The sequence below is a fragment of the Falco biarmicus genome, chromosome 2, assembly GCF_023638135.1.
Source record: "Falco biarmicus isolate bFalBia1 chromosome 2, bFalBia1.pri, whole genome shotgun sequence".
Taxonomy (NCBI): Eukaryota; Metazoa; Chordata; class Aves; order Falconiformes; family Falconidae; genus Falco; species Falco biarmicus.
In genome coordinates, this window is record NC_079289.1 from 57,188,128 (window position 1) to 57,215,871 (window position 27,744).

At 40.5% G+C, this 27,744-nt stretch overlaps 1 protein-coding gene across 6 annotated transcripts in view; it reads left to right on the forward strand.

The window, feature by feature from the left end:
- Nucleotides 1-27,744, forward strand: part of FARP1 (FERM, ARH/RhoGEF and pleckstrin domain protein 1) — a 213,174-nt gene that overhangs the window by 120,477 nt on the left and 64,953 nt on the right. For all 6 annotated transcript variants that reach the window (XM_056329829.1, XM_056329825.1, XM_056329827.1 and 3 more), the window contains one exon: nucleotides 24,353-24,457. In XM_056329829.1, the coding sequence (XP_056185804.1) occupies nucleotides 24,353-24,457 (105 nt within the window). The remainder of the gene's footprint in view (nucleotides 1-24,352; nucleotides 24,458-27,744) is intronic.

Here is a 27,744-nt window from a genome sequence, read left to right on the forward strand (position 1 = left end):
ACAAGTGTAGAATGAGCTTATTATTTTATTACTGACACACTGAAGTGTTATCTTCTATGTAGCCCATCTTTTAAAGGAATTTTCTAATGCCCCCTGTTTATCAAAACTGCCTGAAATATCTTCCCCAAATTTTCTTTTTGGAGTATATAAGAATGTATTGCCATGCTTGGTGTCAGTACCTGACCTGCTCTTTTAATTTAGACAAACATTCTCTTTGGACAGTAATAGGATGCTTGCTTACCCACTGCAATATGAGTCCAAAGTGCCTTCAAACTCATCAAATTAATTTGAGTGCAAAGCCTGCAGTGTGGCACTTATATTGCATTTAATACAAACCAAAATGGAACTGTCACAAGAGGTTTGGAGGTTTGATTTTCGCATCAAGACTGTGATCAACTGTTTAAGCACTTTTGCTCTGTAAATAATGCGGGACTTGCTGCTGTTAGTGTAGCACAGTGCATGGCTGTTTTTATTGGGGTTTCCTCACCACCACCACCACCTTGTAGCTGCACTTTGTTCAGGCTGTCAAGGTGGCTGGTTGTAAGGTCTTACTGTGTCCTGATGTTGTACCCTAGGAAGAGATTCCTGCTTCTCTGATGTGCTGTGTCAAAGGTAGCGGGGTGGTGTAAAGAGACAGAGTAGTCAAAGCCAGAAAAATACTGGGGAAACGTGAAGGGGTGAGACCAAATAGCCACAGCAGCTGTGGAAGTACTGCGGGCAGGACAGCATATGGGGGAAAGGAGTTCTTCAGCGACCCACCATTTGTGCTTGAAACTTGTGTCTGCCCACATCTTGAAAAACAAATGAGAACTCTGTCATCCCCATTGCCTCTACCAAACACTTGTGTTTGATCCCGCCATAGAGGTTGAACAAATTGCTCCCAGGAGTCTGCTGGGAATAATAGAAATTAATTTTATAGTTGTAACAAATAATTATTTTTAATATTACTGCAGTACATTGGTGCCATTGAAGTCCAGATATACAGAGACAATGATTAGATGTTTGAAAGGTAAGTTGTCTTTTAGAAACCAAGATGAAGAAACAATCCTAAACCTGAAAAGTGCTGGAGTTTTTAAAATCAGCTGGAGTTTTATGAGTCTGTTAGTAACAGGAATGAGTCCGTGATTTGCCTCATACATCAGCATAATTTTAAAGGGTTTTTCTTAATGGGTCCATTGACTTTGCTTAGAAACAGCCAGCTTCTAGAGGAGGAGAACTGTGGCTGGCCATGAATCAAGACAAAACCAAGGGAGAAGACCTCAAAGCAGCTGAAAAACAAAAAACATTGTGGCCAGGACAACAAGCTGAGAGCACTCTTGAGTAACCAGAGTGCTGTGGTTAAAGCTTGTAGCTGCTTCCTGCTCAAAAGCAGCAGCAGCAGCGAAGTTCAAGAAGTCTAATTTGTAAGTCGAATGTTTAAGTTAGGCATCTACACTCTTCCATTTTTAGGCATCCTAGTGCTTTTGTGTGCTAAGTTTTGGACTCCTTCACACTTTGCTTCTTTGAATTGTCAACCTAAGCATTTAGAAATCATGAATCAGCCTCCCTCTGCCCCCAGTGGCTTAGAAACCATGAGATGTTAAGAAGTAACAGATGTTTTGTTCTTTTTATTTGCCTTCTGGTTTTTGAGATTGCAGAGTTCATATTTTAAAAAGTGTTTCTCCTCGAACCCCAGGCTAACGCTTTATTTATTCATTCTTAAATTTAAAACAGATTGTCCCATCAGCCTCGGTAATGGGTGCTTAAAGAAGAAAAATTCCATGCTCATGACAAAATCATGAGTTGGCATTGCTTGGTTACTTTAGATTGTCTTTGGGAATATAGGATGGGACTTGATTTTCTGGGTTACGGAGGATGGTCCCCTCTTATTGCAAGCAGCTGTATTACATAATCCTGTCTAAAATTTATTTTGACTCCATCTTAAATGTACTTATGTTCACTGCCCTGCATATTCCTTGTGGAAGACTATTCCAGAACCTCACTAATCAACCAGTTATTAAATTTCTTCTATTTTCTAGTCTAAACATATTCATAGCCAGGCTGATACCCATTTGTTCTTGTGTTAACATAGGAGTGTATAGTGTTCCTTGAGTTTTGCTTCTGCTTTTGCTCTCTTTCCTGACACACAGTTTTTGTTGAGGTGTGGTCAACATCATCTTCATCACTGCAAACTATGAGAAAATATGCACTAAATCAGTATAGCTTCCAACTATCTCTTAAGCCTGTAAACCACCTCCAGTACACAGTGGCCTGTCTTTCATATCTTTGATTGAGCAAGTGTTAGGGATTTTAAACATTATGGATAATACTCATACGTTGACTCATTCAGTTGCAGTAAAAGTAGCATAGTCTAGAACAAGATACAGTTATGCTGCCCCTGGGAAGCAGCGTAATCATAAGTGTGCATAGCTTTTGATTAACAGTTCATCCTAAAGATTAAGTAGAAATTACTACGTAAAGTGATTTAATCGCAGTGTGAGAATAAAGCAGGGAGCGTATGCTGCTTACCTCCCAGGTGGTGTAGTCTAACCTAGCATGTAACTAGTTTAACTGGTGATATATGGAAAGTTGCAGTAGAAATTCTGTAAACATTCAGGCAGAATGGGCATTCTCTGGAGAGTGTCCTAGCTAATGATTGCAGAGTACATTACCTCACATTTCAGTCTCTGAGAACAATCTTTTCAAACTTGAATACTAAGAATAAGAAAATTGGGCTGACATTTGGGGGCTTTCAGTGTTGATTTGAGCTAAAGACCTGCACCTCAGTCGCCTAAAAGCTTTTGTTTGAAATTTGTCAGTCTCCTGGGCTCGTTTGATGCACTTAAAGCAGTGTCTGTGGACATATGGGACATCATGTCAGATCCTTTACAATTAGGTTTTGGGTAGCTTAGCTCTGTGAAAATTTCTGTCTCCATCTCAGACTTCCACCTGTGTGTCTTAAATTCAGTTTTGGTCAAGGAAGGTGAAAAGTGAGAGGCCTGAAAGTGAGACACCTTTCCCATGGCTTTGTTCTTTGTTAATAAACTGTCTTTTGATAATCTTGTTCCTAAAGGATCATGGTTGCTAGTAGCTGGCAGATAAGATGTCCACAGCAAAACATTTTCAAGACAGAAGTTTTAAATGTAAAAATCAAGAAAGGTCATAGAGTAGAATCATTTAGGTTGGAAAAGACTTATAAGATCATGGAGTCCAGATGGCCAGCTGCTGCTTGTGTAAGCAGTTTCCTAAATGGTAACTGCAAGGTTGTAAGGAGTCACCTCTTAGGCAGATAATTTATCATTTAAATATAGAAATGAATGTTTTTCTGTGCTCACCAATCTGGTGTATTTCGACTATAACTAGGTTTAATTGCATGACGGGTCACAGTACCAGATTTTCTGGAATTGATTTGCCAAGTTTTTACTAAAAATTTTGAACTACAGTAATAGCAGGGGGTGTGAGGGTGTGTGTGTGTGTTTTGTTTTTCTGGATGATTACTATATGTAGGAACAGTAGTATGTTATCGGACATGCTGGATTTCACCTGCATTTGTGGAAGAACACTGCTGCCTTTCTCAAAAACATGTTCAAAACAAGTCAAAAACATTTGGATATCTTGGTCTCACTGGCTACCATATTTTGAATTATTTCTCTAAGAATTCGTTTTACTTTTAAGGGTATTGCTTCTGTTTTAAATTGCACATAAAGGATGGTAATATCAGTCTGGAAATTTTATTCCAAAAGGCATAAGGGTTTTTTCTAGGCATCAGTCTCTTTGAGAAAATACTCGCTACTTTGAAGATAAAGTGGCAAACTAAGGAATATTAAAATAAACTGTGCATGCTTGTTTTTATTTTGTTCTGCTTGCCTCCCACCCCAAATACAATTTGTTTGGTGTTCGCCTCTTGGCTCTTGTTCAGCACAGGTCTTTGAAATGCACTTAAACTTCCTCCTCTCCCCTTCACCTTCAGTGAAGGAATACCACGACTTTCACATGGCTGTTGTATGTACTAGATGTTGTAGGGAAAGGAGTTTTGGGTGCTTCTGCCATTGAGGCATGCCAGCCCCAGTGGGAAAGGATGGTAAGGTGACATCCACTTCAAACCCAGCAGCACCTGAAAAAATTTATCGTCTATGTAAGTCCCAGCACCTGGTATTAGTTAGAAAGCTGTGGCCACTCCTGTGGCAGGGTCTGCTTGTAGCCTTTGTCTTTTTTGTAAAATGAAAAAAATGAAGTAGCTCAGAAACTGGCTGCTTTAAATTAGCTTGTATTCCTCATCAGAGCTTCCACTTGGACTTCACCTTTTGGGGAATCTACAGTAAGTTCTTTTTTGTTGTTGTTGCAGGCATTCAGACTTTTAAGGTGAAAACACCAGGCAAACTTGGCTTCAGCTCAGAGCAGCTGTTGCTTTAGCTGTTCTCTTTGCTATGATATTTGGCTAAAAGGTTGCGTTTTTCTGTTGTTTGTTTGAACCATTTAAACAAATGTCAAGAAAGCAAGAAGATATGCTTCCAAGGTTGAGGAAACATAGTATTTATCATTTCAGTCCTGACATAATGAGAGATTAATTTTATTCTACTGGGTGGGAACTTTTAATTGCAAATAGAGTGTTGGCAGGTGGGAGAAGCTGTTTCTGTATGATTTTGAAATGTGCTTGCCTGTGTGATTGCGTGTGCCTTTCTGTTAATGACATTGACTACAGGTAAAACACACACATACACACATCAGAAATGAAGTATATAGTTTCCAAATGCATTTTTGGCCCTTTCCCCAGCCTTATGAGAGTGTAGGGGTAATTTCCCAAGAGAGGGCTGCCACCGCGCACTAGTGGGTTTTAGGAACCTTGCCCCCTCGCCTCCCCTGTGCTCGTTCTTGGTGTAAGGACACAAAGCAGTCTCCAGCTTGACTGGTGAGCACAAGTGCGTGCTGCCTCCTGGGTGCTGGGCTGCTGGAAGGGCAGTAGCTGGGGCTGCAAAGCTACCGTAGATTAGTCTTCCAGTTATGGGCAAAGTGATCTCTTGCCTTTGTGACCAGAAACCATGTGTTTAAAAACCAGCCATGGGGGTGACCAGCACGATCATTGCAAAATGAAACAAGAATGAAGAAAGGAAAAAAAAAAAAAAAAAAAAGAGAGAAGAGCATGTTGCGGAGTGTGAGCAACCCACTGTTTGTTGAAAAAAGTACTCACAAAGTAAGAAAGCAAGTCAGACATAGTGATGTTCTTGAGTTAGGAGATGTTGTGAAGACATTAAGAGTTGCTTGTTCAAGGTATGTGGTGGTAAGGGACTGATGTCTATACTTCTGGGGTTTTTTTAATATGAGAAGTAAAACTCCTTAGAAAAGTAAAGCAGAATAGTAAGGGTCGAAAGGTGAATTTGAGCATAAGATTTTGGTTGGAATTTTCTGTCATTGATTGCTCTAGCTGCGGGATCAAGTCTGTAGTTTGTGGTACCTACTGAAAACTTAGAGCAGGGGTCCTCAAACTACAGCCCGCGGACCAGATACAGCCCCCCAGGGTCCTCAATCCGGCCCCCGGTATTTACAGACCCCCTGCCCCCCCAGCTGGGGGTTGGGGGGAAACCAAGCAGCCGCAGATGACTGCCTGCCACTGCACCCCCGCGCCGGCCCCCTGGTTAAAAAGTTTGAGGACCCCTGACTTAGTGAGTGATGCTTGTCTTTCCAAAACATGGTTCTTCATATCCTAGCATGCAACTGTGTTATTGCATTATTAAAGTGTTATTTCTATGAATATTTAGAGGTTAGAGATGCAGTTTTGTTAAAACCTGTTAAAGACTGCCATATCTGAATATTTAGGCTGGTTTTTATTGTTAACTTTGGGCAGCTTCAACATTGTCAACAAAGAAAGCGAAGCCTTGCTTTGTTTGCTTGATTTTATTTATTTATGTGTCTGGTGTATGGACTTCTGTGATTTACAGTGTAGCATTTCAAGCTTATTGTGTCCCTCCTGGCCAGCATAGGATACTTGGCTAATAGTGACTGCACAAATCATCTGAAATGTAATCACAAAACCAGATTTCACAGGCCACTTAGCAGCAATGTAAAAAGGTTAGTGTATGTTTTATGCTGGGTTTTGGTTGTTTCTTTTTTTTTCTTTTTTTTTTTTTTTTTTTACACAAGACTGGCTGTTTAGGAAAGTATACTGTTGCTAGAAATAACAGTAAGCACATTTTTGCCTTTGGCAAATACAGTCATTAAAACAGGCATATAAAACACCCCTTGTATAACTACATGCATTGTATGTGCCATGGATACTTTTCAGTCTGTTACTTTAAGTGGTGAAGGGAAAAAACCATGCATCGGTGTATTTTCAATATAACTTTATATGTATATTGCTATGTAGTGCTTTTTAGAAGGTATATTTTTCCAAATCGCATACTTATCTCTCAGTGTGGAGATACTAGAATCAGTGGCTGCGTATATCAGTTACTTAACTGTTTCTTTTAATTGATAATGCCAATTCTTGTAACTAGAAAAGTATGGCTGTTAGACATGTTCCATTATCTGGCATCTATTTTATGACCTTTAGCAGCAGCCTACATATAAAGCACTTCACATTGTTCCTATTTGAGTTTCTTCATTGCTTTTAAAGACTCTTGCTGAGCAATTTTCTGCTAGCAAAATTTTGCCCGTGGGGCCACGTGTGCTCTGGAAAATACTGTAAGCCATTCCAGCCGGCTGGCCTTGCAAGCTGCTCAATTCCTGAAGAGCATCGCCATGTAGCTGCAGGGCCAGGGGTCACTCGGCACAGATGCTCAGTAACCTGCGGGCTGGGTCTGCTAAGGCAAAGTTTGATCCTTGTGCAGTAGGCTACTGTTGGACTCTGGATCTTCTTAAAGCCATCACTTGCAAAAGTGGAAGTCCTTTTGATCAGGATAGTGCTACTGAATGTTGTGTTGTTGAGTCTGGAATTTCATCAGTGCTCTAGATGTAGAAAACTGCTCAGTGTTTGTGTTTAGGTAACAAATTTACTGGAGCTCCTTTGCAATATAGGCCTCAACATGATACTGAATGAAATCGATTATTTTTACTGTGAGAAAACATGGGAGTTAAATTTTGCTTCTTGTTCTAGTTCATAAGTGTTGGGCAACCCGTTTAGAAAATGGAGGATTTTGCTGTTACTCATAGCCTGCACTTTAGTTCATCTCTCGGGACCTGTCCTTCTTGTAGTACATTCTCAATGCTACTCTTTATTTCTGCTTTGTATGTTGTTGTCTTCTTAAGCCTTTTCAAGACCATTATCTTGCTTAAAAAAAATACACAGCTTTGTAAGAATGTATGCATCTTGTATTCACTCCCCTTCCACCAAAAGAAAATGGCATGTGTATTGTATCTCGGGGATATGGAAAAATCGCAAGCAAGAAGTGTGCCAGACCATACAATCTCACCTGTGTTAAAGTTGTTAGAGTAAGATTGATCTCACCTGATTTTAGTTGTTTGAACATCAGATTAACAGGGAGTAGGAAAGGCTCCCCCAGTTGTCTGTCAGTAGGATGAGAGTTGCTCCCAGTGGGCAAATCACTCTGGGTGTGTGATACATCTGTCTCCAGATGGGAAGAATTTTCTTTCATGGTACTTCTCTCTTCTGTGACCCAGACGATGAGCTTAGACTAAATATAATTTCTGGACAGGTGAAGCTGGGTGAGTTGAATTCCACCATGACCACCAGTGCAGCTGTGGGACCGTTCTTCATGAGCCCACCGCTCAGCCCACAGCTCAGCCCTGACAGAAATCTGTTGCTTTTAATGGACTGGTTGCTTTAGTTAAAAGCATATTTAGGAACATCTGGGGACACTAGCCAGCAATTGAGGGAAATGGATTTTAATAGTGTCCTCTCTTGATGGTAATTATCAGGAGTGGAAGAGAGTCAGTCATGCTTTTGTTGAAGTGCAGTTGATGGGGCAAGTTCACATCTCTGCTGCTTTCAGGATGGATAGCTTTTTGCACATCAGCAAACATGTGGTCTGTGGAATTTTTATGTTCAGTATTGGATCCACATGCCATGTCAGAGAAATGACCTCAACAGATCTTGTGATTTCTCAGGCCTTTAGAATTACTCAGTGTAATGCTAACCCTAATTATAAATCTCCCGCAAGGGCACATATCCAGATATATTCAGCATCACTCAAAAAGAAATCTAAGCCCTTCCATAAATATTTGATTTAATGTCAGGATATCCTGAAATAGCTGGTGGTGAGAGCTGCTTAATAGATATGAATAACGTTTTTTTATCGGGAAATGTTTGTCTTTAGTAGTTTGGACATTTGAACTCAGTTTCAGGAGACTTAAAAATATGCTGTTGATGTCAGCTAATATGCATAATATCTTTTGTGTAAGCACTTATCTGTTTCCTAACAGCACAGTAGACAAAACACCTCATGAATGTTAATGATAAAAAGGAATAAGCATACCACCATGTTAAAGATTGCATAATCCAGAGGGAGAAGCCAAGTAACAATGAGATGAAGACCATGTTCATCTGTTCAGTTTTGGCTGGCCTGGGTGTTTCTCTGGAAGTACCCTTTCGTTCCTTTTACTGTGAAGGAAGTCCAGGGCAACTGGATGCTTAACTGCAGTTAAAAGAGGGATGAATCTTAACCCAAGCAAGGCTCTGAGGATCACGAAGGGGGAAATATCCCTACTAGTAAATAACATGCAAACACGTCTCCTGGTTAGCATGTAACTAGACGTGGGGTACACCCTGTTTCAGTGCCAGGAAATCATGTTACCTTATACTTGAGAAGGAGGTGTGTGTCCTCGGAATGAATGGTTTCTGACAGTGATGGTCATAACTCACATTTTCCTGGCCTTCAATGTTCACAGTCTGCTTGCAGTTGTGATAGTGTTGGATGGAAGGATTATCTGGGAGGGGACTGAATTCTTGTTTTAGATCACATCTTTGTTTTCAGCCCTTTTTCCTTTCCCTGTAAGCTACAGAGAGAAAGGAGGGGCAGCTTGTGGCCGTAGGCACGTGCCAGCATACGGGAGCAACAGGAGGTACTGGCCGCTGGCATTTGCTGCTTTCTTAACGGCAAGCACTAGTCCTCTCCGAGGCAAAGGCAGTGTCCGGGTATGATGGTCCTGCAGGTGAGCGCCACACACTAAACCCATTGTTGGTCTTATTTCTCTATCATACTGTTACCGAGTAAGCCTTGCTTTGTTCTTGGAGCAAATCCATAATACTTACAGATTACTTTTTCAGATTTTTGGTACCAGCAAAGGTAATGAGATATAAGTTCCAGTGATGACAGAGCTCTGTATTTGCTGGTCTTGGTACTTGCTCAGCATGGTTTAGACCTGTTGTTTTACTACAAGCCTGAAGACTTTTTTTCTTGGTGTGCTCTCTGGATGGCTAGAAGCAGAACTGCTGCACCTTGTTTGGTCACCAGGGCTTAGGCCTCCCTGGGGCATGTTGGCCAGCCTCCTCAGCTTCCCCAGTGTGTGCTCTGCAGGAGTCTCCTGCTGGGACTCAGAAGTCACTGCCTTCGTGCAGCGTGTATGAACCTGCTGAGGAGTGCTGATAAGCTGGTAAGAATTAAAAGCCAGCAGAATGCCAGTGACACGTGGCTCCACGTATCTTTCTCATCCTGCAAAGCCTGTGCTGTTCTTGTGGCCAAGACCTTGTTTGATGGTTGAGAGTAGACAGGTTATCTCAAGCTGTTCAGTACTAACAATATAAGAAATATTTAGTCTAAAAAAGCAAGAGCTGGTAATATTGGCTCCTTAATGCCAAATAAGGGTTATGGTTCTCCCTGTTTTAGTTGCATGATGGTGTTTGTCAAGCATTAGTAGACGTTGTGATTAGAAGTGAGTAAAAGGCCAGTACAAGAAGAATGCGGGCAGTAATCATGGTTCAGTGCCATTGTGGTCTTCTGTATGCAGAAGTTCTTTCCCTATGGAGATTTATTCTGAGTCTGACAGGGTAGTCTGACTTTCCTGAGTAAATTATGATGAAGAAAGATAATTTCTGGTAGCAAGACAGTATTTTGGTGGAGATGGCTAAAGTATGTGGGTATGCTGGCTCAGAACGTCACTTGAGGGCTGGTGAGAATGCAGATAACCTAAACATTTTATAAATAGGCAAAGATGAAGGATATTTACTAAGTCTTATAATAGGTAAAAAAGTATTTTTCAATTTGGAAAAAAACCCAAATCTGGAGTAACTTTCTGATGAGTTTATTAATATAATAGATGATCGGTAGTAAATTCTAAGCAACATTCTGCAGGCTTTTATCTCCAGATATTTGAGGTCTTTAAAACAATTAACATGTAACAGGAGTGGGTTTTGATACCTGAGCCTTATCATAAGGTTTCTATATTCTGTTAAAACTGTTCCTAGGAAAAAAATTATGTCATCCTTTTCAGTGCTTTGGCTAATCTGGTCGCACCACTGCAGTGCTGGGCAGGTGGGGCCTTGTTACTTTGCAGAAGCCCATTACCTTTTCTTTTGATGCACCTGGCCAGGAAAGGATAGTTGCTCTCAGCTAGGCAAGAGCTGATGGTGTTGGATTCTGGTTCTTAAGGTGCAGCCATCCTTCCACTGGCTCAGCCTCCATCTGGAGGCACCGTCAACAAGCGGTGTGCTCTTTGCATATGGATTTGCTTAGTTTTATCTCTCTTTGCTTTCTGTTGGGGAGTTTTGAAGCCCATCTAAGGAAAGTGTGAGAATGCTCTGCTTTTGTATTGGTCATTTTCTGAAATGTCTTCTTGTAGGAGCCAAATTTCTGTTTTAAATAAGCATGAAACTATTTTGTAAAGGTTCCTTAGTTGGGTTTTTTTTTCCATTTTAAACTTAAATATTGTAAAGAATATATATTTAAGTAAAACTGTCTTTCAATAAGACATTTATGCCAGCTGTAGTTACTCTAGTTTATAAAAAAGTAGAGGAACAGGGGTCACCTCCCAGATGATTCAGATTGTAGGTTGACTGACAGGTAGTCTGAAAGTGCTTATTTCCCTTCTGTTCACCAGACAAGACTCTGGGAAAATTACTCTTCTGCCTGAGAAGCACTTTTTTAAGTGCTTAGTGTTGGATGGGATTAATTTAGATTTATTTTTAAAATAAAAAGCAGAAGATTGAGAAGTTTGTTTCCAACAAGTTGCTCAAACCCTGACAGATAATCTGAAAGGAGGCTGTCGTGAGGTGGTTGTCAGACTCTTCTCCCAAGTAGCAAGCAATAGGATGAGAAGAAATGGCTTCAAGTTGTGCCAGGGGAGGTTTAGATTGTGTATGAGGAAAAATGTCTTTACCAAAAGGGTTGTCAAGCAGGGGAGCAGGCTGCCCAGGGAAGCTGTTGAGTCCCCATCCCTGGAGGTATTTAAGACACATGTAGATGTGGCACTTAGGGACATGGTTTAGTGGTGGCCTTGGCAGTGTTAGGGTAACAGTTGGACTTGCTGATCTTAAAGGTCTTTTCCAACCTAAATGATTCTATGATTCCGTAATAATTCTGTGGCAATCTTTGTTGATATACTCAAATGGCATCTCGGTAGTAATCACTTGTAGCATCCAATCATGTTATAAATAAAGGTACTGCTCTTGGATAGCCCAGTAATCTGGAAATTACCTGAATATTAACATTAAATAAAGTGTATTTGTAAATGTAAATTTAAAATGAGATGCATGCTATCTTTAAGTGCCTAAGGACTTGGCTTTCAGCACTAAGAAGAAAACACAAATTAGATAAAATCAAATCCTTTTCCAGTTACACACATTATCCTCAAGGTTAAATGAATTAAAACACTCCTTCTGGAGGAATTCAGCCTAAAACTGAAAATGTGGTCAAAAAGTCACATTGTGTCAGCCTGATGCTTGACTTTTGATAGGACATCCCCAAAGACTTCTCTTTGACACGACCTGAACCGGGAACGCTTGTTTCTCACGAAGCCTGTTGTTGCTGATAAAGCTCATCTATATCAAGGTGGTATCTAATATGGCACTGCTGTATTCTGGCCTTAAGAAAAAACAGTTCGGTTGCTCATTTGCCTTGGCAAATTTGCTGCTCCTAAAGATCTATTTTAACAAGTCTGTCCAAAACCCAGATCACAATAACCAAGTCTGTACAACACATGTTTTTAAACAGAGCATTAAAGAAAACAGTATTGCACGTTAAAAACAGAATAGAAGCCATAGAAGTTCTGTTTCAGAGACTATGTTAATGTAATTGTGATAATAACATGGTGTTGCTTTCCTTTGATATTTGAGGCCTCAGAGGAACAGAAAGCAGTTCTCTTGGGAATCTCCTTAGCTTGAACATTTTGTATGATTAAATGAGCAATGAAGCAGAAAGGTGTAAGCTATTTTCCTCTGAAGTATTGTATGTTAACTGCAGGCGCAGGCAATTCTGTGAGGTATGCACGCATCTATCTGCACAGACACATGCACATGCAGCACACGCACATGCAGAAGAGGGGTGGGAAATCAGGTTAAAGTTCAGTGTCCCAACTTCAGCACAGGTTAAGAGTAAAACCTTGCTCGTAGTCAGGAGGAAGCACTCTGAAGGTCAATGAGAGACTTTTTGCCCAGCTCAGACCACATGCTGTTAACAGACAACAGCATGTGCAGCTTAGGAGTCCTGCTGCACTTTCTTTCCCCTCCGCCTCCCCCTGCCCCCCCAGACAGAACCGATCCCTTCTTTTCCCTGGTTTGCCACAGATATATAAGCAGACCTCTGCTCTGTCTGCACTGCTTTGCTCTTTAGTGCTAGATTCAACGTCTGGGTCAGTCACAGCAGCTTTGGGTTTTGAAGTGGCTGGAGGCTAAGTCACTGTTTCTCCAGCGCACACCAGCACCACTCCTCTGTGCTCCCCCACGATTGCTACGGTTATGGGTTGTTTGCTAACATAATCGTTCATCAGGCTCCTACAATCCAGAGGCAGTTCCATCTTTGAGACCTGGGATGACTTATAGGTGGATTTTTCAAAAGCATCTGCTGTCTTAGAAGACACTGCAAGTTGCAGGCAGGCTGCAAAGAACAAGCAGAAAAGCTCCTGAGAATTTTTCTGAAAAACTGTAGCTGTATTAAAAAGGAAGGTGCTTATTTTTTATCTGTCCTTGAAACTGTGGCTTGACTACATAATTACAAGATGCCTCTGAAATCTGTTGGTGAAAGCAGCCATTATTGTAATACCCACTACACCAATTCCACATATTCTTCTTTCCACTCTGGTTTGTGTCCCACCAAAGGCTGCACTTTACAGTGTTGCACAAAACACAAGCTTGTACCTTCCCTTACAAATACCATAAGTGTATAGACTTGTTCTCTTGCATCTTTCTTTGCATGTTTAAATGACAGTTCAGATTCCCAGTGCGTTCAGTCTTAATGTCTTTTGAGGCTACTTGGAGAAATGTTGAATACGTTGCCTACACATTCATTATATAAAGATCACCAAGCTGTTTTGAGTCTGTCAGGTTGGTGACAGATTTTACGTGACCAGACAAACTCTTGCATAGTGCGAACTTGACTGGCAAAAAGCAACCCAAAACTTCTGCCTTTCAGGTACTTAAAGGATGAAATAGCTTTTGAGACTTATGTATTGCACTTGGGGGTTTCATTTCCATGAAAACATTTTGTGCGTATGAATTTTACTGATTAGTAATGAACTTGGGACCATTTCTGTTTGTTTCACAAATAAAGTACAGGATTACTCCACATCCAATGTGGAGTAATTGTAGGATGCTGCAGCCAAACTTTTTCTTAGCGAGTCCACATTGGTTTTGCAAGACAGGCTGGTACCAAGCAGATCCTACAGAAACTCTTAATTCTGTAAATTTCGTGGGAGGTTGCCTTCCTTACCCTGCCTCACCTTGTGGCTGTAGGAGCACTAGATCCAGTTGGAGCAATGGCCTGGCCGAAGGCAAGATTTAGGGTGTAATATGGGTACGTTATAGGTTAGCAGCAGCCACAGCCTGGAGACTTCATTTAAGGGTGTCCTTTCAAGTCAGCAATCTGGTCTTGAGAAGTTCTGTATCCTATTGTTAAAATGTGCTTTCCTTCCCCTAGTAAAGTAGGAAGTAGAATACATACAATCCTGGATGGTGTCAGCTCTTGCTCAGATTAATAGTCATGTTGAGACTGATGCAGGGCTGAACTGGGATTATCAGTTTTTCCCTGTTACATTTGACTTTGCTTTAGATTAAGGATTTAGTATTTTGCCTGAACATCTCTTTTTCTTCTTTTTTTTTTTTTTTAATTGTCAGGTCTCAAGTTCTTGCATTTAAATTATTTCTTTTCTTCAAAGAGTTTTACTAGAATTATGGCTAAACTAAAATGTATCCAAATAAAAATAGTAAATAACCACTTTGCATCTCAATCTGGTTTCATAGTTAAGAACTCCCATATACTCATAACACTTCATATTCTCATGTTTCCAGTCTGCATATAAGGGTTCTGTTTTCACATTTGATGACTTTAGAATTGCCTGCTCCTTCATTCTAGTAAAGTGTTTGCTTATGGCTAAAGAAAATGAGGAAAAATGAGCAGGCAAAGAAAAAAGACGAGAGAAGAAGGTGGTCTGAATAACAGAATTATTTTATTTTCTTCTCAAGCACTACTTAATGTTAAAAAAAGAAACCCAGAGAAGGTGGTTAGACAATTTTTGCCTTGAAACAGAGAGGAGTGGTGAAGTGGGAGGCAAGGGGTGGGGGGTGTCACAGAGATTGGGGTTTCCATCCCCAATTACACACTGGCTGCTATGCTGCTGAATTGCACTGAATGGTGCCATTATATTCCTTTTCAAAAGTTGTGGGCTATGAAATTCAATCTGAGGTATTTTTAATGAGTGTTCTGAACCTCAGTTGCAGCTCTTCCCAAGAAACAAGGAGCACAGTGTGCTGCTAAATAGCCCTGACACCAGGGGTTAAACTCATTCAGTTTTTTGCTCACAGGGAGGGAAAGTAATATCAACATTTATTTGACAGGTATACACTTGCTTCCAGAGTTGAGCTTCAGTAAAACAGCTTTCCATAAAGAAAAGATTCTGAAAAATGAGGTTTTATCAGCTTCATGTCAAACTCCCATCTAGTTTCTGAAAAGGAATCTTGTGGTGGGTTTTCCAAAGCCGGTGTCCACAGTGCACACAGTGGATTTGTGCTCTTGGCATCCCTGCACTGGAGGATGCTGTGCCTGTAGGCACATGGGCAGAGGCTCATGGTAGAGGAGCAGCTCATGCCAGATGGGGACATCTGCCCAGTTACACCCCCTGTCTGTCAATTAAACATAGATAATTCAGAGGTAACTGTGTCTCCACTTAGGGTTTTGGTGTCATAATTGTAATGGCTTTAGGGTGAATCCCTCCCTTCCCGCAGCTCTCAGTGAGACACAGCTTTTCAGGGAAGCATTTTTAGTGTGCACCTGGTTTTAAAAAAGCCATGTAGCACAAAAGTATTGTTGCCTTCCATTTTTCTTAATGTGCTGATTTGCAAAATAGTTTTGTTTCAGGTTGTGAGGAAAAGCACTGTTTAATGCATCTGCCTTGCAACTTACTCTAAGGTCTGAAATTGATGGTGGGCTGGCTCTGGTTCTTGCAAGTCAATCACCATTCAGTGTCTGGGCGCTGAAGCTGGAATATGTCACGCCGATGATACCCTTCAGAAAGGAAGATAGTCTCTTCCAGAAGTGAATGTTTGTCTTGCTAATGGGATAAAGAACAGCCACCAACCACTTCTTAGTTTTGCTAGTAAAATTAAGCAGAGATGACTCAGCATTTGCAGGAGCTGATTTAGGGAGTAAGATGACATATTGTTAGTAAGTTTTGTCATTGTTCTTCTAATGCCTCATTTTTCTTGCCCGCACTGTGCATTTGAAATGATGTTCAAAGAAGATAGTTTTGTTTTAGTAACAGTGGCTCTGGCAAGAGCCTCCTGCTAGAAGTGTCAAGAACTGAATGGTTGTATGTGAAATTTTGCAGCTTTAAACAGAAGACTCGCTATGCCACTACTGATTTCCCACAAATATTTTACACCAATCTGAAGGATGTTAGCAGTAATGGTTGTACTACAAGAAACAAGGTTTGGGTTTTTTCAGGAGGACGAATTAGTTTGTGCAGAGAGGTGGTGTTGCAATGTGATGGTTTTTGGGAGTTACTGAGATCAGCATTTGCATTTTGTGTGAAGGCATGCATTGTCCCCATTGGGACAATTTCTTAGAGCATTGTTAGGCCGACAACAATGAAGTTTTTCAGCTGAATTCATTAGCAGAGGGGATCAGAACATCCTTTTTAAGTTGATAAAGTGATTTTTAGGTGCATATATGTCAAATGTAATTTGACGAATTTAGTTGTTTTTTGGGTTTTTTTTAAATCGGTACAGAAAAGGTAAGATGAGGTCACAGCTCAAGGAACCGGTGAACCATGAAACTGATCATGAAGTGTTTTTTTAATGCTTTTCACCATTAATAACAGTTTGTAATATACAGATGTGTGCTTAGACTACAGTGACCAAAGGCTGAATGTTTTTTGGTCTGTAGGGTTTGTGGTGGTTGGCTGATGAGAAGTTCCAGATTTCCTGTGGCACTGATGACAGTGGGATGGATATGTGAAATAAATTCTCGTGTGGGATTTTGTCCCAACAGTTACCCAAGGAGGAAGGTCTGGGCTACAAGAATCTGCCTCTTTCTTCTTTACAAAGGGCTCCACTGGCTTTGTGGTGGTTGCTGCCTCGTCTGCAGTAGCAAAGTCCTTGTCAACTAGAAATTAGAGTAATTTAAAGATGGGAAATAAAATCAGTATTAATACCAGTTTGCATTTATAAGAACTGCAGAACAATCAAGTGATTGGATTGTTACACCTTAAGATGGCAGGTTGGTCTGTGGTATGAAAGACTCCGTTCTGAAGGTTCACAGCACATCTTTTTTTATTTCCTCACTTGCACATTGAAATGGCATATATAATACAGTGTAGGTGGGATTTGCCCATTAAGTTATAAAGCTATGATTTTATGAGCCAGGTGAATAGAGACCAAGTAGAAACTCCAGTTCCAGTAGCTTTACTGTACTGTAATTATGGAGCTGTACAGTTACCTGAGAATTTACTGTAGCTGAATGTTGTATTAGACTGACTCTGCTTTAAGAAAAAATCTAACCAAGAACTACTGAAGACAGCCTCATTATAAAACTTTACATTAGCTTTCTTAGATAATCCTTTTCTTTTTTCCTTCTACATTATTTAACTATTAGAGAAGATTGTTTAGTTATTTATTGTCCTGATAAATATTTAATTGTCACCTGAATTTTACTGTTGGCTATTTCTAGTAAAGTTGATTTGGGGCATTGGAAGAAGAGTTTAAAGTCTAGTTAGAGCAATCTTTCTGCTTTTGCCTATTTTAGAAAATATGTTTACATAAGCCAGTTTGTCATCATCAGAAATCTGCGTGTGTTCAAATGTAGGAAATTGCAAGTTTCTTTTGGAGACTGTGCTAGAAATGCAAGCAAATGAGGTGGTTATTACAATCCTTTTCTTTGTATTTTTGCCTTGATGATTGTTTGCCGTGTTGTTTTTTGATTAGCAATCACATACCTAAAATAGTAATTTTTTAAGTCTTCTTGTTTGTCATAGCTGATAGATGGGGGGGGAAAGTGTAACTTTACTACTGTTTTTTGGTTTTTTTGTTGGGTTTTTGTTTGTTTGTTTGTTTTCTTAATTAAGGGCAGGTATTTGGAGTAAAACACACCCGAAGTAAAAAGCACCATATCTTATTATCACACTGTTTAAAAAGTATGACACCACCAAAAAAATCAACTGAAGGGTAAACTGTACCTCAAGGGTAAATTGTACTATAGAAGGCAAGCACTGGTGTCAAAGGAAATAGAGCTTACGTGGTGAGTGTAAAGTAGGAAAGCAGTCCACTAAAATCTTGAAAGAAAGAAACACTAAATAGTCTTATTGTACACACACAACAGATGATCAGTCGCCTGTTTTTAAGGCAGTATAAGAAACTTATTCTGTTACTGCATTTGGCCTCGATCCTGCCTTTGATGGTACGTGCACAGCCTGTGCAAAAGCATGTGGGATACGTGCCAGGAGTGGAGCACTCAGTCAACTACATTCAAATGGAAAATATCTTAAAAGGAATGAAGTGCCCTTAGGTTATCATGAAAATTTGCCGTCTCTCTACCCTCCCTCCAAATGGGGTGGATGCCTGGTGGCTGTAGGTACAGAGTGGGGACCTGCATACTTAAAAGTAGTGGTGGGAGTGTGTGGCTTCTCTATTTAAATGTGTCTCTTCTCTTTGCTTTGGCCTGGTATGTAGGGGTGATGAATCGCGCTTCTTCCAACACTTCCTAACTATCCAGTCTAAGCTGAAAGGCAAAGTAAAAGCTAGTAAGCCCAGGTGTAAGAGCTATCTTTATGGTCTAAAGCTATTTTTATAGTAATCTAATCCTTCCTATAGGATTAGCACCTACACTTTGAAAGGGAGGAGAGGAGAAAAAGGGCAGAGGATCTCCAAGTGTCTTGGTAGTGTTAGGTCCAGAGCAACAACACTCAGACCGGTGCTTCTTGCTTTTAACCCTACCCTTCGAGCAACAGAGTTTTGCTAAATATGACTTATGCATTTCATTTTATGCCAGAAAGGAGAACTGCTTAAAATATGAGATTTGTCTTCAGATGCTGACAGCATTGCTCTCCTGTGAGTAGTTTTCAAGCCTCCTTTGAAGTATAAATTTCTGGCAGGGTTATTTGTTTAAGAACATTGTTGCTCAGTCTCATCTTTGAGGTTATTTTTATACTATTTGCTTATTGCGAACACTTGTTCATTGATTTTTCTTTCCTTTCAGAGCTTTAGATACATACATAATTTTTAACAGCTTTAAATAACTGAGAAAATTTATGCTGTTAAGAATGTGGAGGTGTTACTTTTAGTATTGATTATGACTATGTATGCCTTCAGAAATAGTTCAGAGACACTGGATGAAATTTTCACTATTATTTCAATGCAATTGTTAAACGGGAGTATAAAAATAATTTGGTAATCATACTGATCTGAAGTACAAGGGATTTTCTGGGTGATTACCCACAAAAGAACAAATGGAATTTTAAACTTTGTGTTTTAACTTTGTACAAGGTAACATTTGAGTATTTGTAACATATTTAGCATGACCAAATTGTCACATTTCATTTTCGAGCCCCCAAAATGTGACAGAAACAAGGCATTAACGGAAGAAATGTCTGGGCAGAGAAGCAGTTATGAATGATGAATGTACCTTCTTTTTTTTTTGATTAATATAAGGAATTATTTTCTCTCCTTATCAGCTGTTAATAATGCAAAAGCAAGTGTAATTAAAAAAAACCAACAAACAAACCTTTTTCAGATGCATTTGCAGCAGTTTTGAGGAAGAAGAGAATGAAAACAGAGTAGCCCATGCTTCCACACTAAGCTGTCTCTGACTGAAACCTGATGGGACTTAGATTTTTCAGATATTCTGAAGAAAGTGCTTGTTTTATTTGGTGTTTTTTTCAGCTGGTATTGCTTCTCAGTAATGTAAAAACAAGCAAATGAACAAAAACCTTTCAATCAAAGATCTGTTCAGTCTGGGATCTGCAATTAGTTGGCTGGACAGAAAAATGGTCAAATTGCTATTTGATCCTAAACAGACACTTTTTTTTTTTTTTTTTTTTTTTGTAGATGGTTAGTGAAATAATTGCTAAGTTAACTGGGAGGTGAGGGAATGTGTCCAAACCCACTTCTTTTGTAGTCTTGGATATCTTTCACATATAGCTAAGCACTTTCTTTTTTAAAAAAATCTGTATTGCAGTCTGTGCCAAAGAATGGTCTAAACAAGTATGTAGAGGGAGATTGTTTTAAAAATGATTGGCGATTGCTAGAACATGAAAGAATTGTTGAACCTATTAAAATATTCACCAGTGGAAGATCATAAGCAACAATACTGTTTGGGATTTTGGTGGGAGTAGAGGGAGGGTGAACTGAGTAGGACTGAAATAATGAGCAGACAGCAAATGTTGAATGCATAACGCGTAAAGCAGGCTACTTTGAGTGGGTATCTTCACAGCTTGCAGCTAAATGTGGTGATGCACATTATTCATAATTCAGAACTTAGTGACCTGGCGTTCGCTGAAAATGGAAAGTGACTTTTAAAATGTGATTTCACAGATCTAAATGAAAGGCCAGTTCAAAATGCATTAAGCAATAAGGATGTGTACCTGGAAATCAGGGGGCTTCTTTTCACTGCAATAAATTTATACTGTTATTTTGGTGTAACTAAATACCATCTCAAGAGAATAATAGTAATTCCCTGCTGTCAGTACAGCAGGGATTCATCTAATCTAAAACGAACCCTATAACACAGGTGTCTGGGCTCCTCATCATCAAAAGTAAAAGAGTACAACTGTATTGCTGAGGAAAAGTTCGTTGCCAGTGTGCTCAGGCGGGGTAGGAAGAATTGCCCTCTGGAGCTGCAGTATTTCTTCACTGATGATACAAGAATCTGGCTGTTAACAGAAGTGAGAGCAGGGGACTGCTACCTGCTGCAGCAGCTTCCCACCCCTGGGTGTTAACATGTGACCTTCCACCAGCATACCGTACCCTCCTGTTCACTTTCCCTCACTACCTTACAGTGTGGCATCTGCGGTGGGGAATGGTCTGGAGGTACAGTCTTGCCACCAACATCCATTGTGGCAGCTTCCACGTCAATATCCCACTTGCATACCTCCTCCTTCTCCTTTGATCTTCACCTTTGGGTCAGTTCTTCCTTTCCCTAGTGCAAGCTGTCATCTGATGATGCTCAGGGAGAGCAGGATATAGCTCTCCTGGCTCTCCTTTCCGACGTCCTCCATGTCTGGCTGCATTGAAGACCTTCCCTCATGCCAGTGTATGAGATTTTGCATGACGGTCATGTAATGGGCCTGTGCTATCTCACTGTAGCAGGGAAAGGCCCTCTTATAGTGTAGGCTGTAGCGCAGCCTTTCCCTACCCTGCCACCTTGCACGCATGCATAGCTATTTTGTTGGGGTACTTACGGGCCCCCATGGGTCAGACCACTGCTGGCATGGAGTGGGGAAGGGGTCCACGCTCTGGCTCATGGGACATGGGTGCAGCCACAGGACTGTGGGACGGGAGCTGATGAAGCTTGCCAAGTACTTGTTGTCTGAGGTGTGGCAGCAGGGCCACACTTGATGGTTGGAAAACGCCTTCCAAGTTCCGTGGGAAAGGTTGTCCCACAGGCCTTGTAACCACAACCAAGTCAGGCACGACCGTTGGCTACAGATGATGTCACTGGTGTGGCACACTCACTCTGAATGCTTCCTCTGTCAGATCATGTTTGCTGTGCCCTGAGAGACTGCGGGTTTCCTTCCATACTTCAGCAGACTGAGATTTTAATTTACTGTGTTTGAATTTTTTAGTAGGGATGTCATGGAACTGCACTGAATCAACGTCTCTGTGAGACCTGAGAGTTCCTGCTTTTGTGTATGTTGTACTTGTCCTCTGGTCCTGCAAGACTCAAGTGTCATCAGGCTTTATATCTCAGCAGATTTTATATACACAGTGTTTTGCTTGAATAATCTGTCAGATTTTGTTTTGAGGTAGACTGATCAAAGCTAAAACGTTTAGAATAATAATCTTATTTACAAATACTTGAGTAAGAAGCATTTCATGTTACCGAGGCACATTCTGGAGGAAATGCCAAGTGACATAAATGCTACGAGACTGCCATTCCATTGTCTAAATGCCTGTAAGAAAAAAACCCAAAACAAACAAAACCTTCATGAAAGCGCTCAGTAGGTTTTAATCAGATACTCTTACTCATGGTCTGAGATCAGACAGGCTTGTTGTCCTCAGGTAACCTTGGGTGGTGTGGTAACACAGGTGGGCTCTCTGCCTTTTTTTCCTGTTGGTCAAAAATCTCCACACTCCCAGAGACACCTTTTTTTTTTTCTGGGAGCAACAGTAAAGTTTGGTCGTTGTCAGACAGGAATCCATCAGGTACTATGGTAAGACATATGCATACATATGCACAAGCATGTTTCCATTTTTCTGGTTTTGCATGAGGACAAAAGCAAGTATCCTCCACCTCTAGCTGCGAGGGTGGCTAATAAACACATCCTTCCACTCTTTAGGGGCCCCAGCCAAACTGTGGAGGCCTGAGACTAATCTGTGAGCAGGAACATTTGCCTGAAGTTTCTAAATCATTTATAGGTGTATTTTCAGAGCAATAAACTAATATCATTATTACGCTCAATCTGATATTTTTTTAGTATTATTCTGTTGCTTCCAACAAAATGTACTTACTGGGATGCTCTTTCATTATGAGACGATGTGTGTTTGAAAGTGCCTGTGTATAGCAATAGCTGGAGTGGAAAACATGGGGCGCTTTCTTTTAGGACTGGCACACAAGACACGGTGGCTGGCACAGGTGGGGTGGTGGTCATTGGCGATGCTTTTGGTTTGATGAAGCTGGAGAACATGGAGTGAGTGTATTCAAATATATTTGCTCTTGAGACTTATTTTGGATGGCAGTATGTCAGATCAAAAGTCCTCTGTCTAGAAAAACAGATGTCTATTTTCTTCACCTTCTGTATCCTCTTATTTGGCCTTTTGGTATGAATTGTTTTAGTTACTGCATGGTTGGTTATGATGAATGCTTAAAAAAAACCAACACAGTACTTCTATCTGCAAGTTTTCTTGATGTGTTTTCTGACAGTATTCATGAGGCTAATGTTTGCTACAGCTAACATTAACAAACAGTTAATAAAATAATCTAAGTGAACGTGCTTCCTGGTGGCATAGGTCTGTTAGCATTGGGAGTATGTTGGGCAAAAACCTGCTCAGCAGGTTCCTGGGGAGGTGCACTTGGCTTTTCCCTTCTGACTTTCAAAACCAGCCAGCACTGAAGGGTTTGGTGATCAGGTCCTGCATCACAGGGTGATGGTGCTGCTGTGGTGGCATATACATCCTGTGCTTTCCCTAGAAAAACATCCTCTTGGTTTCTCTGGTGCAAGCTTCGCTACTAGATGTTTACTTTTACTTTTCACAATTCCTATTAGACAATGTTAGATAAATTGCCTTTGGAAAGATGCTTTGAACTTTGGGCTGTGGCTGAAAACCAAGTGTTACCCCAGGCGGAAAAAACCTGGAGATTTATTTTTGGTTATCCCAGTGAAACAGAGACCAAAATGCATGGTGACACATCAGGGAGGAGGTGGGAGCAGCTGCCCACTTGCAAGTAGCCTCTTGGTATGGGCACTGCCTGGAGATGCCAGGACCTGCGCTCAGGCTCAGATTTGAGCCAGGTCAGCCAAACTCCCACCTCTAACGGTTTTCTGTTCTTCACTGTGTTACTGCTGCATTATTTTGCTCTAGTAATTATTTACTGGGCAGAAAGGGAAAGGGACGATCTATTGGTTGAGTGCAAGGGCACTTGTCCAGGGTGCAACAGGTTTCTTGTAGCACGAGTTTGTGCAGCTTTCATGGGTTATTATTTGTTCTGAAGTGAGCAGAGATCTGTGTTTCAGGGCCTCTTGATTTAAAATAGGTACATTTGTCCAAGGAACAAAAATATTTGATTTCAGTGATTGGCCTTTTTATGCAGAAACTGTGTTTTTTGCTGAAGACTTGCTGGTGAGCTGTAATTTACAGTATTTGCTGCAGGTGTGGATTTAACTGATGTGCTGATAAGAAGAATCCTTACAATTGGCAAAGCGGCAGCTCTGGGAGCTAATATTGGGCTAGAACATCTGGTCTTTATAGAGGCAATGCTTGCAGTGTGTGGAAGGAAGTGCTTGCTCTTGGCTCCTCCAAATTGCTTGACAACTCTGTTAGGGTAGCATGGATGGGCCTCGACTAGCCTCAATGCCTCACAGCAGGAGACTCAAGATAAGCCCATATGAAGTCAGAACCCAGGACCTGAGCCTGTTGTGTATCAAGTGGCATCCAGCAAACCCTCAGACCCTTGAGTTTTGTGTGACTGGTCTGTCAGTGAATGTTTTTGTTTCAGTATGTTGTGCACAGACATGCACAGCACCACCTGATGTGGCTTGAAGGGCCATGGGTTGAAGTAGCTATCTTGTGAAACTCACACTAGAAATTAGTCTTGGCTGACATAAGAAAACTATATCCTACATCCCCCTCATTTACCTCTTCTATTTTTTCCTTAAAAAAAAAAAAAAAAAAAAAGTGCTAAGGATGGATTCTGAGCTGCGATTCAGGAGTGGAGGGATATTTTCTGTAGCTTTAAAACCAGTGTAATTATTGTCAACTACCCTGTGGGTATAGTTGGAATATCCACTGATCTTGTAAACTGTTTTGACAGTGGTGTTTGCTGGACAATTTCTTAGCATAATAATTTTTCTGCCACTAATTAAAAGCATCTTTGTAACCTTAGGCTTTGTTCTCTTGTTACAGCAAAGAGCTCCGGGGAAAGTTTTGCATGATGCTGTTTGCAACCACCTGAATCTTGTTGAAGGAGACTATTTTGGCCTTGAATTTCCAGATCATAAAAAGATGATGGTATGTAAAAGGATTAATTTTCAGCTGGTTTTCATCTACATACATACTGTATTCTGTCCTTCGGCTGCTTGCTTATAAGATATATTTAATCCACTATCTCCAAAAAAAAAACCCAGTTGTTTTTTTAAAAAATGTTCTTGCCTGCTGGAGTTGAAGAAATGTTTTTAAAACCCAATTACTCCTGTCAGATTTCATCTGTGTTGAAAGTAACAACCAATTTAGACACAAGTTGGAAAAACATTTTATCTTTATCAGTTGCAGTAGAGAAGTCAAAAGGATGGACTGTTGCAGATTCTCAACTCTGATTTTACAGTCCTGCTTAATTTGGAGTGCAGAAATAATCTTTTTCTGCAGACAGAGAAGTTGCGATGATTGTGACACAGTTCCAAGAAAAGCATCATGGAACAAGACAATTGATAGATGAAATATCAAAAGATTAATAAAAAGGAGCTCAAAACCAAAAAACCCAAATAAATTGACGAAAGTCCTGTCTGTGGAGCTGTGTGGCACAGGCAGGTGTCCTAGTCTTGACACTTTGGACTCTGAGAAAAGCTGCTGGCAACATTTGGGCAGTGCACTAATACTTCTAGGGTGGAAACAGTATCATATAGCAGAGAAGGTCAAAGGCTAATGATTTCTCAGCCTCTAAGGTCTTTTTCTGAAGTTTGTTTTACTTCAGACTTACTGTGTTGACCTACTGGCATGTGTGCTAGTTATCTGGATTGTTTGACCAGTACATTCTAGTGTATACTGGATTTCTTGCCTGTTCAGTGAATTCTGCACCTGTAGCCTGGCTGACATAAAGGAGATGACGTTAGGCAATTAGAAAAAAAACTAACTATTTTCTGTCCATCTATATAAAATTTCTCTAAGGATCAATATCTCTTAACAAAAGAGCATTTATCTGCTGCTGCAGTCATCTGTTGTCATACCTTAGTGCAGGCTTACATAGACAATAAAACTGAATGGTAGTGGCCATAATGTTTTAGGCTAACTATAATTAAAGAGGAAATTTGAAAAAATTGACATCCATCTTTAGAAGTGATCTGCTTCACAGTTTGCTCCTGGATTTACATGAAACAGAGTTTACTAGAAAGTTTGGTATTCTGCCAGATATCCTTGGCTAGTGCTTTAGGTAACTGGAGAGCTTAACGTAACTCTTCAAAGCAGTGCAACTGTACAGTACTGTTACGGCAGAGGGTCCATGTAGCTATGTTAATAATGACATACTGATATTTCTGATGGATGGATGGATGTAAAGCTGAAACAAATCCTAACGTCTTTTGTATATACAGTTGCTTTTTAATTTTCTAGGAAATAGAGATGGTCATTTGATCAACCTTCCCTACTTCACAGGTCACTAAGTTTCAAATAGATGACCCTCTGCGTTTTGCTCAGAGACCTGAAGTAAACTATGGTTTTCAGTCTTGTGAAAACAAAATGGTTTATTTGCTTGAGGCAGAACACAGGAGAGATTGAGGTGCTGCCAGTGCCTGAGGCCCTCACAGTGACAGGAATTGACTGGCTGGAAACATGTTCAGATGATCACAGTGGGGAAACCAGGGCTCTGATGAAGAGGAGGATGGAGAAAATCCCCTAAGGGTATTGCCAGTTTGACCTGAAGGAAAATGTATCTGTGCATCAGGCATGGTAACTCACCTGGCCCCTGCTCTTGCAAAAGGAGGTGCTAGCCAACTATCTGAGAGCATTGGTCCGTGTTCCTGCTAGTTGTTCCAATCTTTTGCTTCTGAAAAAGGGGGAGATCCACTAATCGTGCCCATATCTGGTAAGCTGTGCTCCAAGATTGGTGACATTCGATGGAAGTAATGCCTTTGACCACCTAAAAGCAACTTGCAGAAACTCTGAAGCAGGAGGTTTGATTATGAATCGTTGTTTCAATGTGGAGCAGCGCTCTGAGAGTAACATTTACACTTAAATTTTAGTAACTAGTTTATATGATGCAGCTGAGGTGAATTTTCTTGTGGGATTTAAAACTTTCCAAGCTTCATAACGGCCATAATGTAGAATGCAAGCATTGTGCAAATAAAAAAATTGTGGTTAATGGTGTGTCTGAGAAATAAAACACAGACGTGTATTTTGCATTCATGTCACCTCAAGAGAATGAGTTGCTTTTCCAACACAGAGTGCAATATAAAGGAAAAATAAATATTTAGAACATATTTATTTGGATGTAATCACATATACGTGAAGTCATACATCCACAGTTCAGCTGTGTTTGTTTCAAAATGCAAGGCTCCAAACCTCATGTGTAACATTGATAGTTGTATGTCAAGATGCCTGACAGCTGTATACATTCAAGCATGCCATGCTTATAGCAGACAAGATCTGCATGGGAGATGAATGTGGAGGGTCTGAGGGCTGCACTTCCTGCTGGGACAAGGAGAAGCGAGGCACGGTTGCAAAGCCTGGGGTTTCACAGTGGTTCATCACACTTGATGTCTGCCCCAGCCCAGTTCTCCAGCTGCTGAAATGGGGTTACTACTGCAGAATGCCAGACTTCGTTTAAAAAATAAATTATCTAGCCTTTGTAGTTCCAGAGAAAATTGAAAACATGAATCTTAATTGAATCCTCACATTATTTTTCATTTTCAGGTTATAAACCAGTCTCAGATTGGCTGTGTTTTGATACAGTGTGGGAGTTGCATGATGCAAAAGATTTGATTGCTTGGGTTTGGTGGTAGTGGTAAGGTCTTTGTTTTGCCCCACCTTTCTCCCTACGCATGTTCAATACACACATTTCTTAGTATCGAGTGGTCTGGTCAAGGATGTTGCAACTTGCCTGTAGGATGATTGGGAAAGTGGAAAAAGGAATGACACACTTGTGTCCTTCTGTACCATAAACTCCCTCTGGAGAGACAGAGAAGTTGGGTGTGGGTTTTTTTTTGGGGGGTGGGGCAGGTTTAGTTTTTTGTGTTTTGTTTTGTGTCAAGTAAAATACATTACTCCCATGTCCTTGTAAACTGGCTGTTTCATATTCAAGATTTTTTTGTTGTTGTTTTGCCACTAAACTTGGCAAAGTCCCTGACCTTTGTTGCAGATTAGGTACATGCCAACTTTCTGAAACAAAACAGTTTTCCTGAAAAGCCAAAAAGTGTCAGAACCCGTTTAACATGTGATAAACACTGTGTTCCTATTCTTGGATAATCAAGTTTATTTAGCCCTTCCAGAAAAAGAAAAAAAAAAAAGAAAAAATACTTCCATAGACTTAAGAAACACGAATAGAATTCCATTGAAAAACATTAGTGGGTGTGAAAGGGCAGGAACGT